General features: G+C 40.3%; 1 protein-coding gene across 10 annotated transcripts in view; it reads left to right on the forward strand.

Annotated features, from left to right (window-relative positions):
- Positions 1–12,309, forward strand: part of ATP8A1 (ATPase phospholipid transporting 8A1) — a 77,626-nt gene that overhangs the window by 17,384 nt on the left and 47,933 nt on the right. For 2 of the 10 annotated variants that reach the window (XM_083630155.1, XM_083630157.1), the window contains exons 3-7: positions 1,612–1,711; positions 4,238–4,336; positions 5,405–5,450; positions 6,323–6,363; positions 7,794–7,867. In XM_083630155.1, the coding sequence (XP_083486281.1) occupies positions 1,612–1,711; positions 4,238–4,336; positions 5,405–5,450; positions 6,323–6,363; positions 7,794–7,867 (360 nt within the window). Of the gene's footprint in view, positions 1–1,611; positions 1,726–4,237; positions 4,337–5,404; positions 5,451–6,322; positions 6,364–7,793; positions 7,868–10,254; positions 10,329–12,309 lie in introns of all 10 variants that reach the window. The other 8 variants (XM_083630153.1, XM_083630156.1, XM_083630158.1 and 5 more) reach the window with 6 other exon arrangements.

Below are 12,309 nucleotides of genomic sequence, written 5' to 3' on the forward strand. Positions count from 1 at the left end.
TTTTGGTGTTAGCTTGTTTGTTATAGCAGAAATGGGTACAACCAGGGCCAGCCTGCACATGAAGGGGGCTGAAGCAGCCACCTATGGTGGCAGGATCCTACAAGGCGGTGCGAGAGTTCCTCAAGGTTTTGCAGGAGTTCTGCAAAATCTCCTCGAAAGCCTCCATAACCACACAACCCCAGTAACCAAGGCTTTGCAGCGGGGGCACCTTCCCACTTTGCCCCAGGCAGTGAAATGGGACAGACCTCCCCTGGGTACATATCCTTGCTAAAACTTGCAAAGGTGGCTGCAGAATAGGAGAGAGGAGGAGCCATGGAAATGGAGGTGGTGTGTGCGCGTAAGGGAGAGTTGAGAAAAGAGAGGAGGAAAGTGGAGTGGGGGAGAAGGGAATGAATGTGCAAAAGTGGTTGCAAAAAAGCAGGGAGTAGGAGGCATGGGAACTGGTTGAAGACGAAAGCAGAGGCATGAAAGGGTCTGACAAATAGGAGGGGATTGTGGCTTCATAATTGGGCAGAAGGTGAAAAGAGTGCTAAGTCGTTGCTATGTGCAGAAGGATGCAGGAGATTACCATGGGAGTGGTCTGTGTGCAAAAGGGGGTTGAACAACAGGAGGGCAATAAGGAGGTGGGAACATGTTGCAAAGTACCGTATTTTTCGCCCTATAGGACACACTTTTTCCCCTCCAAAAATGAAGGGGAAATGTGTGTGCGTCTTATGGGGCGAATGCAGGCTTCAGGGAGCTATCCGCTAGCTGTGGGAGACGCAGCTCTCCCACGGCTAGCGGAGAGCTTGCCTGCACCCAGAAGCTTGGGGTGCGCTGAGCTCAGCACGCCCCAAGCTTCGGGCTTCGCGCAGCGCTCCGCTAGCTGTGGGAGAGCCGCGCGGCTCTCCCACGGCTAACGGATAGCAGCCTGTTCTGGGGGCTGGGCTCGGGGGAAGCTCGGGCTTCCCCCGCCCCACCCCCGCACCTGGGGGGGGATATTTTTTTTTCTTTATTCCCCCCCCAAAAAAAACTAGGTGCGTCCTATGGGGCGAAAAATACGGTAGGTCTGCAGAACAGCAGGGAGAAGTGGCTTCAAAAATGGGGTTGGGAAGTTGAAAAGTGAACTTGGTAGTTATATGGGGTGAGAAGGGCAAACTCTAGGAGGTTAAAGCGGAGGAATGATGGTGTGGTTGGTGAGTAGAGTGAGCAGGGGCACAACTTCTAGCATGCAAATATTTTTGTGTTTTGTATTTGGTATATGACTTAGTGGAGCATTTTTAATTTAATTTTTTTAGAAGTATACACCATGTAGTTTTTTTAAAAAGTGTCCATGACATTCACAGCAAAACTTATGCATGTATATGGCACTTAAAATGGCTGTGTTCTGGGGCTCATTTTGAGTTTTCTTGGATACAATTTGAAGCACTGTGAGAAACTGCAAAATAGTTTTAAGCAGTGACCACAAAAGGAAAAATAAATAATTGTACATTGTGAGCATTGACTGTTCCATAATACTGTCTCCACAGTACTGGAAGGTATCTTATGGATTAGTGCATTCTGAATACAGGGTGCTGTGTGATTTTTATCTCTATCTCTTAACTACATACAGTTTTAATCTCTGTTTCTTAGCACTGCAAAATACAACTTAATCACATTCCTGCCGAGGTTCCTCTATTCCCAGTTCAGAAGAGCTGCTAATGCCTTTTTTCTTTTCATTGCATTGCTTCAGGTAAGCTAGACGAGGTAAATATATATTTAATAATATTCAATTGTTCTATGTCAAAAATAAAATTGCTTTGAATGTCCCTGAAATGTCAGGTCCTCATCCATTTGATTTGTGTGGTGTGGTACTACTTCATGGGAAATGTCTTTGAAATGCATTGTTTTAACACTGGACAATTGTCGTGTTTATAAACAGTAATGCTTTTACAAATGCATAATGTCTGTGTTCACATGTAATAATGAGCCAACTATATAGGTGAGCTGCAGAAAACTTGAGCATATTAGGCTCATATGCTCCCACTCCTCTCCTCTCCCACAAATTTACTGTCACTTCCAAAGAATGGTGGCTTGTTGTGTCATATGAACAAGGAATTCTGGCTCACAACAAACTGTTATGTTTAAAAACCTGGTGCATATGACAGAACAAGCTGACACTCTCTGAAAGTGAAACTGATCTTTGCCAAAGTCCTTCTTCTGCCACATGGGAAGAGGAAAGGGGAGTGGGGAGCATACAAGCCCAGCTCTTTGCTTTGGCTCACTGCAGCTTATCTACATAACACTAAACCACGGTTTAATGTTCTTACTGATGCTGTCACGTTGTTGTAACAGAAGCTTACTGTACACTCACTTTAACAGTTGTATTTTTCACACTTGACCCAAAATTAATAGGAGAAAAGGAAATTTGTGTGTCTACTCATCACACTGTTTAGAAACTTTGCCATAGTACCTAGAATTCCTTAAGGGGTTGACATTTCTTTCTAGGGGTTGACATTTCTTTCTCATTGCAGTTGCTTCTTCTGCAAGGAGTTGCAGTAAAAATAATAGGGTACCTGGAGACAGAGGGGAATAAGACTGTGTCTGGGCAGCTAGGAGCAAGCCGATCAGGCACCTGGGGCAGCGCATGTGCCCTGCACCTGGGGGTGGGGCCAGCCGCCCCACAGGGCGGAGCAAGCTGGCACAGGATACTCTGCGGGGGGGCCCCAAGGAGTCTGCCTGCCTCCTCCCACTCAGCCGTCCTACAGCTGAGGGGGAGGAGGCGGGCGGACCGTTTGGGGTAGTGCAGAGCCTGCGGGTGCCCAAGCCACCGTGTCACTCCCTGGAGAGACACCTGGCTCGGGCACTCTGCAGGCCACGCTGTGAGTGCCGCCCAGCATTTTGTCCCCCCCTTCAGTGGTGACACCTGGGGCGGACCGTCACCACCGCACCCCCCTTCCTCCGCCGCTGTGTCTGGGAAAGTAGGCTGGCAAACTGCTGCTCAGATATGGGTTGTTGGGAGAGCAGAAGAGTAGGGTGACAGGAGTATTTGGAAGCAGTAGTGTGGCAGGAATGTAATGTATGACAGTGATGGGCAATTGGACAGTAAAGGTAAAAGTAAAGTGACCCCTGACCATTAGGTCCAGTCGTGGCCAACTCTGGGGTTGTGGCGCTTATATTGCTTTATTGGCCGAGGGAGCCGGCGTACAGCTTCCGGGTCATGTGGCCAGCATGACTTAGCCACTTCTGGCGAACCAGAGCAGCACACAGAAACGCCGTTTACCTTCCCGCCAGAGCGGTACCTATTTATCTACTTGCACTTGGACGTGCTTTCGAACTGCTAGGTTGGCAGGAGCAGGGACCGAACAACAGGAGCTCACCCCATTGCGGGGATTTGAACAGGCGACCTTCTGATCGGCAAGTCCTAGGCTCTGTGGTTTAACCCACAGCGCCACCTGCGTCCCCTAATTGGATAGTACTTGACATCAATTCTATTCCATGCTTCTGGGTGATGCTTGAGTCAGGAGACAAGAAATACCCAAGAACAATATGGGAGGTGCTAAGCATTACAGGGGCAAAGTTGGTTATATCCCAAGGTTCAGGAATCTAGCAAGATTTGTATGAAAAAGAAGCTTAGGTGATAGGAGGTACCGTATTGGCCTGAATATAAGTCTCACTTTTCCCCCAAATTCTGACTGTGAAAAGTTAAAGATGTGGCTTATATTCGCAACCTTATGGTATGCAGCCAGGAGCATGGGACAAACAGCACTAGGAGCCTGGCAAAGCGGCACCCACCCCGTGAGTAGTCTCCCGTCCTCTCCCCCAAGGCCAGGAAGAGAGAGAATGAGGAAGGGGAAAGGCCAATGGCAACGCAGCGCAGCTCCCCCCCCCCCCCAGTATGCAGCCAGGAGCAGCGAGGAATGGATGGGCTTATATTCGGGTATTTAAAATGTTTTTATTTTTCCCCCTCCAATTTTAAAGGTGCGGCTTATATTCGGGTGTTGCTTATATTTGGGCCAATATAGTAGTAAGTGGAAAAAGCTGAGTATTGAGCAGTTAGGAACAATAGCAACAGTATCCCAGGGTTTCCCATTTAAAAGTGAAATGCCTGTTGCTTCATTCAAACTTTCAAAATGTATTTGAGAATTGTCATTTTACATTTAAAAGTGGGTTTTTGTATTAAACTGTAGGTTTTGTATTGTTATTTATTTCTGCTTATAATAACTAAATAGTATTTTTCGCAATGAGGTCTACATTTCCGTCCTCTCTTTTTCTTTAGCAAATTCCAGATGTTTCTCCAACTGGACGTTATACAACATTGGTTCCACTCTTATTTATTTTAATTGTAGCAGCTGTAAAAGAAATAATAGAAGATATTGTAAGTATTTTTTCCAAATAACACTAAATCCTTGTATTTATCTTCAAATAAGGTATATTCTTTAAATTATGTTGGGTTGAATCCAGAGGTACCCTTGTGCAGGAGGTTATATTTGGATCCAACCTACAAGTTTTTAAAAATGATGCCGCCATCTTGTAGTAGCTGTTTCAAAATACATTTCTCATACCCTTCTAATATCCTTTGTTTTCTGATATATTTAATTTTTTTTCATTTGAAAAGACCTGTAACTCTTTTATGCCTGGGATGCTGCTTTGTTTTTATATTCATATTGATAAAATTTCTAGAAACGGGGGTGTTAATAAATGCTATCAATTCTTAAAGCTGCAATCCTAGATATAATATTGTATGTGCTAAGAGCAATTAGATTAAATTGATCTTAAGCGTGACAAGCTACAGTACATATTTACTTGGAAGTAAGTGGGACTTGTGTGTGTGTGTGTGTGTTTCCCCATCCTAGGGTCAAAAGCTGCTATTGGAAAAACAAAAAGGTTGTTAGAATTATGGATCCATTGACTGCCTTGTTTGTGGTATGTGTGTGTGTGAATATGATGGATATGGGCAGGTGTATTTGTTCCTATGCAGTCAACTAGGAGGCGATGACAAGATGTAGGTTGATGTGAAGTTACACCATCAGGTTTTCATTGTTGCATTGGATTGTTAGTTGGGAATCAAGGGAAGCCAGTGGTGGGTAACCTCTTTCAGAGTGAGTACCTTATTCCCAGCTGGACAGGATGGCAGCAGAAATATGAGCTTTGCAATCACTCTCTACTGTCCTGAAAGGATGCATTTGGCCCTTTATCTAGGCAGTGGAGAGTGATTGCAGAGCTTATATTTCTGCTCCCCATCCTGCCATAGGGCAAGAATCTAGTGGCAGTGCTGCTGCAAATGAACCATTGTGCGACAAGAACCCCAATCCCCCACTCCCAGACACAGATTTCTAAATGAACGGCTTTCACTTTTAGTTTCTACCCATCCCCACCCCCAAAATAGCTCAGCATTCTGATATTTCAGTACAGTAGCTTCTAACATTGTCCAATTTTGTTTCAGAAAAGGCATAAAGCTGATAATGCTGTGAACAAGAAGAAAATTCAAGGTAAAGACATGCCACAGCAATTTTTAAAAATGTATAGTGAAGAAAATTGAAGTCATATGAATTAATTTGGCTTCCATTGTTACTATGACTACTTTTGAAAAGCAGATATAGATACTTGAATAATATGTGCTCTACCTAGAAAGTTGGCTACTTTAAGCCTCATTTGTCATCTCTAAAATGTGGTTGTGGATAAAAGCATCTGTGTTGTTGAGAAGAGTGCAGTCCTAAGTGGGAAGGAGAGGGAATGAAATGATGGGAAATCTACCAGCCAGGTCAGGAAGTGTCCCGACCCCACCCCCGAATCCATTGGACAATTGTTTACACCACCTTCAGGCTGTTGTAGATGAGCAGCCTGCTCCTGGGGCCTCATTGTCTAATGAAGGGTCCCCATTCCATTCCTAGAAAGTCCACTTTGAGACCTAACCCTGGCTATTGCCAGCAGGAACACCACTGATGATAGATCTATGCCTGCAGGGCTTTTCTTGGGCATAATATAGGCCTCTGCAGCAAACGTGATCACCCACCCACCAGGGAGCATTTTCTCTGCTGACAGCAGGACAATTCCGTAAAACCCTAACCCCCTCCAGCCAACCTGTGATTTAGGATTGCTCTGTAACTTCTTTGCTCCATTCTTGAAAGAGAGAATTTTGTGCGAAAATAAAATAAAAATAGGTGAACCACAAGCGTTTCCTAGTCAATAAGCATGGTCTCTATGTTGACACATGTTAAGTGTAGAACTGCTTTTATTGATAGTGTGACATGGTTATGATGCATTTTTGTAGTTATTTATAAATTGTTTTGTTAAACCATGCCTATAGTTTGGTTTTATTTAATATCAACATTTGTGTTTTCACTGGTTTTTAATTTTTTAGTACTGAGAAATGGAGCTTGGGAAATTGTGCACTGGGAAAAGGTAGGTGATCTCTTTAGTGTTCAGCATAAAAGTGTAAATACTGGATTTGATCCAAAAATAGAAGAGATGGAAAATACCTGATGGTGCTGTTCTACAGATTCCTGGCACCAGATTAGGCATAGTACTAGGGAGGTTGACTTTCCGGTCTTAATGCAGGAGCTTACACAAGCTTTTGTACAAATGAAAGAACATCTTAGTATTTCATCTCGGTCTTCTTGTGGAACTTCTGCACAAAGAAAGATACCAACAATAGAAATAAAGTAAATTAGAAAAGAAAAGCTACTTTTAAATGTGAATTTTATTTCTTTATTTAAGACCATTTCTGTATGGCTTAATATATGAAATATATAGATTTTCATGCATTTCCACATAGAGGCAGTTTAATACTGAATCTGGCACAAATGCATCCCAGTGCCTCTTTAAAAAGATAACTTGTGCCTTTCATAGTGCTGTGAGTTGGACCCAGTCCCTGTGTTGGAACAGCAGTAGTAATCAACACTGTGAGCATTCAAAGAAACCCTTCTGCAATGTTGCTCTGCCACCAAAGGACTTTGGGGGAGGTAATGGTTTTCCAACGGTTCCTTGTCTCATTCCAAAGTTGGTCAAAGTGGCCTCCTCCCCTTAGTGTCAATGCAACTTTGTGCTAATGAAACACCACAATAATGAATTTATTGCCTCACTTGCTTAACTATTCTGGTACAAGCCAATTCTGTTGTCCATTAAATGAGTCATGTAACCTGACTGCAATACATAGTTAGGGAAGACTAAGAAATGGACTGCTGGAATAAAATAAAAAAGGGTTATGTATTTTTTAATTTCACTAAATATGATTTAATCAAGTTTACATAATCACAAGAGTGATTGATCTCTCCTTCAGAAGTTTCAGCTGGGCTTTCTCTGTTATATGCTTTGACTGAAGCCAGCAAAGATCTTTCTAACCATTATCATAATTATCCTCCTGGGACTCCAATACAGTAATTTTGCTTGGAAGAGCCCATAGCTCAGTGATAGTAGATCACATGGTGTGCATGCAGAAGGTCTCAGATTCAATCCTATCATTAAAATGATCCCAGGTATTACTGCTGGGAAATAATATCTGTTTGAGGCTTTGTAGAACAAATGCTAGTTGAAGTAGACAATACTAGTCTAAACAGACCAAAGGTGTAATCATGTTGCTCCTCCCTGGTCTTTATTTTACTCCTGTGCCATGCAGAGGAAAACCAATCTGTTAAGTATAGAAAGAATATAGACAGATGAGATTTCACTTCCAATTTATTGCAGTGGAACTCTGGTATTTTTGGAACACCTTTGCAAGTTCCAGTTTAAGTAGTTTACCAGTTTTATTAGGCAACACATATTTAAATATAGTAAAAAGATTAAGAGCTGTTTGTTAGTCTCAGATTATTAACCAAATCCTAGTTTTCTTTCAGGTAGATGTTGGAGATATAGTTTTAATTAAAGGCACAGAATATATACCTGCTGATACTGTACTACTCTCATCAAGGTAGAGAATACCCATCAACGCTTCTGGTGTAGAGGCTGGTTTCTCTACCCTTGCATTGACTTTATAAATGCTTCAAGGAAATAAAGAATAAACAGAAGCGCCTTTTACCTCTATTCCCAGTTTGGTTCAAAGTACTGAAATACTGCATTACTGGAATTATTGATTTACAAGCTAAACAAAATTAACTTACAATGACTGGATAAAGGCCTTTATAGGACAGAGGCTTCCAATCAGTCTGATGCTATTTACACAAAAAGTATTTTAATACTTAAAGTTATTTAGAAGACCAGAAAGCATGCCATTGGGGGGTATTCTGAGGCGATTGTTTTCACACATGAAAAAACATCCAGTTTCTTCATAACATCAGCATGCCAAATATTACATTTAATATTTGAAAGATTTAATCATGGAGGTTGTTTATCTTTATTTCCTTGAAAAACTTTATTTACAAGTCCAGACCAAATATTTAGAGGATGCACTTTTTTCAAAATCTATTAGACCATATCGTTATATGAACTTTTAATAACCTTAAAAGAAGATTTTTTAAGATGTTAAGTGAACAATTTGTCGTAATGTTTACTTGGTTTTTTGTTGTTGTTTTTGTTAAAATGAGGCATCTATTATTTATACTTTGCAGTATGAATTGGCTTGTAAGGCCAGTCTATATATTACCATATTTGCCCGGCTTACTGTCTTAATGGCCGTTCTTTTTTCAATACAAGTCTCAGTGTTTTGGGGCTGCAGTTCTAAGGTGCAGGGCGAAGGAATCAAAGGCCTCATCCAGAGCCCTGCTGTGTTCTCACTGGCAGGATAGAAGTGAGAACGTCCATTTGCTGGATTTTTTCCTCTCCCAGTAATTCTAGTATGAGGGAAAGTGATGAGAAAAGTCTAGACTCAGACAGCCACCCTTACTTTGGAACTCCCTGACTACTGGCATCAGGCAGGCAGCTTCACTGTAAAAGGTAAAGATAAAGGGAACCCTGACCATTAGATCCAGTTGTGGCTGACTCTGGGGTTGCGGCGCTCATCTCGCTTTACTGGCCGAGGGAGCCGGCATACAGCTTCCGGGTCATGTGGCCAGCATGACTAAGCCGCTTCTGGCGAACCAGAGCAGCGCACGGAAATGCCGTTTACCTTCCCGCCGAAGCGGTACCTATTTATCTACTTGCACTTTGACGTGCTTTCAAACTGTTAGGTTGGCAGGAGCAGGGACCGAGCAATGGGAGCTCACCCCGTTGCAGGGATTCGAACAGCCGACCTTCTGATTGGCAAGTCCTAGGCTCTGCGGTTTAACCCACAGCGCCACCCGTGTCCCTTAGCTTCACTGTATTATACACTAAAAACACTTTTGTTTAGCCAAGCCTATCCAGATATATAGAAGCTGTCATGTGTTTTAATCTGGTTTCAGTTTATTGTTGTTTTTAATTATTATTTTTTAATCAATTCTGGTGCCGGACTGTGCCTAGCAGACAACCAATTTTGGATTTACTATCCTTTAATAAGTGGACAGTCATTGTTCCATTTGATGCTTGTATTAGGAGATAGCTTTTATTGATTGGCCTTGCCAACTAGCCCAATAAATAGAGAAGAGGTTCTTCTGGTACCCATCCCACATCTCATGCAATAGAAGAATTGCTTTATGTTTTGTTTCTTAATGGATATTTTTAAAGAAAAAAGCTGCAGAGGAAATAACTACTTCAGGGACCATTCTAAACTGGAAGCGTGTTTGCTTTAATTGAACATGAATCCTGCTCATTTTTAAAAAGCCGATGCCCAGAATTTTGGCAACATTATTATTATAATTATCCTCCTCATGTCCTATTCCATTGCTAAAAGAAGGTGTTAATTTCAAAATAAAATCAATTCTTAGGAGAGATCAAGCGGGAGTTTTTATTTTTACATTTAGTGTTCATTTTAATTTCTTGAGAAAATGTGGGAATACTTTTCTGGGAACCTTGGAGATCCATGGATTCCAGTAGTAATGGAGGAATCCTCCGGAAGTGACTCCAGAAGCATCCATAGCCTTTCCCCATAACTCAATATAATTCTCAGAGCTACAGTATCATGACTTTGCCACTGCATATCTTAAATAACCAGATGCTTACATTTTAACTATTCTACGGGTTGTTGTTTTTCCCTTAAGAGTTTGTACCTAAATATATATATTTATTAAATAATATTTTAATTCTGATATGTCTATATCATTACCATATTTTCCTGGATCCTATTAAAATAGATTTTGAAAAAAAAGCCATCAAGCATTTATTAACATACTTTGTATAGTAATTTCCAACTTTTTGTCTCTTTTTGTCTTTTGTCCGTTTGATATCCTGCCCTTTACTTGTTGTGTTATAATCATTTTAAAAATTTTAAATTGGGATATATAGGTTGCAGTAGGGGAAATAGTGAAAGTGACCAATGGGGAACACCTCCCAGCTGATCTCATCAGTCTGTCTTCAAGGTTAGAATGAACCAGTTTCAGAACAAATGTGTATGTGGGTCCTCTTAGGCCAAAGCAGTGTTTCTGCCATCAACCATTTACATATTAATTGTGTACAGAAATTGAATTCTAGAAATAATGCAGCATTCGTATAAAATAGGAGAGCAAGAGAGGTTTACCTGGGCTTAAGCAAAAGGACTATTTTAGCTGAGTTCTTAAAGACTATTAAGACTGCAATCCTTTCCATGTTTACTGTGGTATATACCCCATTTAAATAAATGGGTCATACTTCTGAGTTAACATGCATAGGATTGCAGTAACAAACACAAATGCAAGCATATTTGAACATCCAGAATTTGCTTTTCTTGCCTTCCTGTTACGTATGTAATTACACCATAATAATGCTATATTATAAAAGAAACTGTTTCTTTGAAATGGTTCAATGTGCAGCTGCCTGTATTGAAATTAGTTAAATCTTTACATCATTAAATACATTCTTTTTAAAGTTTTAACTAATGTCCATATTTATATTCTAAAGAACCTGCTTTCAGTAATTTTATATAACACTCAAAAATTAGCAATTATTATACTTGAGCTTTTATAGTGGACCCTCAATACAAACGTAAATGTTGCACATTTTGTACTGCATGCAGTTAGCAAATAGTCATATTTTTCTTTGTAGAAATATTGCACGATACTTGGTATACTTCAGATTTTGAAAGTCTTTGTGCTGTGATTGCATCTTATTTTGATTTCACTAATCAAAATCCAATCTGATGTCTCTAGTGGAGCATGTGTCCTTTCTTTTTAATGTTTGTGCTGCCTTGTTTATTTTCAAAGTCCATACAAAATATGCAGCCCCATGTTATGCATGTTAACTCAGAAGTAAGCCCACTGACATCCGTGGGACTTGCTCTGTGAATAGGATTACAGCCTTACTTTGTATTTATAAAAACACATGAAGTGCGGCAGAATGTAAATATGTATCAACTAATTAGTATAGTGAAATAGTCTAAATTCTAATCAGTATTCAGTCATTTACACTTAAAGAAAAGAAGGCCAGAAGATAGCTCAATATCAAATTGAGAAATGTGGTGTGGAAACATTTTGTAATTCAACTAAAGGTTGGCACCAATCACACTGCTAAAGAGGATATTCCACAAAAGACCCTCTTCGGTGTCACCGTATAATTCACTTCCTTTAATGATGAGGCATAGAGAAAAGCCCCATTGGAGCAGCTTAAGATATGGCCAGGCTAGTATAGGTTCATTCGAGTAATTGGTCCCCAAGCCGTTTGAAGCTTGTCTTTCAGAATCAGATTAATAAGAATTTTTTTTATTAACTGGTTGATTTTAAAAGACTTCTAAACCACTTAACATTTAGGAATTACAAAGTTGTGTGCTATATAGTAAATTTATACAATAAGAGTAAATATAATAGTAAATTGGAAACAAAATAAAATACAATTTCCACAGTTACCAGCAATATACACCCAATAGTCAGGAAATGCTTTGGGGAACTGAAAGGTCTTCAGCATACATTAAAAGCACAGAATAGGCAGTGCATCTGGAATAATGGTTCTGCTTCTGTCAGTTTTTCCCCCCTTATGTGCTTCATGTTGCATAAATTCAAAGTGCAAAAGTTTGGCTATCTCTGCAGAGTGCTTTATTGTTTTGTGATATGTGATTCTGCAGATTGTAGTGTTAGCATGTTGTCAAATATGTTTATTTGGCTAGCATTCTTTGCTTAATATTTTTCTAATAATCTCTTAAGATCTGGAATATTTTCTCTACTTAAAGTATAAGGCAATGTGATCACTGATCAACTTTGTGTGGCTTACTATATGGATTAATATCAAAGGTCATACTTTGATAATCATGTTCTACAAATGTGAATGGCTGATTATAAATATAATTTATTTTTGAAGATAACATACTAAAGAATGGATATAACTTTTAAAGTGATCAACTCACAAAAATGAATCTTTCCCCCCCCCTCTAAG

Source organism: Podarcis filfolensis, assembly GCF_964270895.1.
Source record: "Podarcis filfolensis genome assembly, chromosome: 9".
Lineage (NCBI taxonomy): Eukaryota > Metazoa > Chordata > Lepidosauria > Squamata > Lacertidae > Podarcis > Podarcis filfolensis.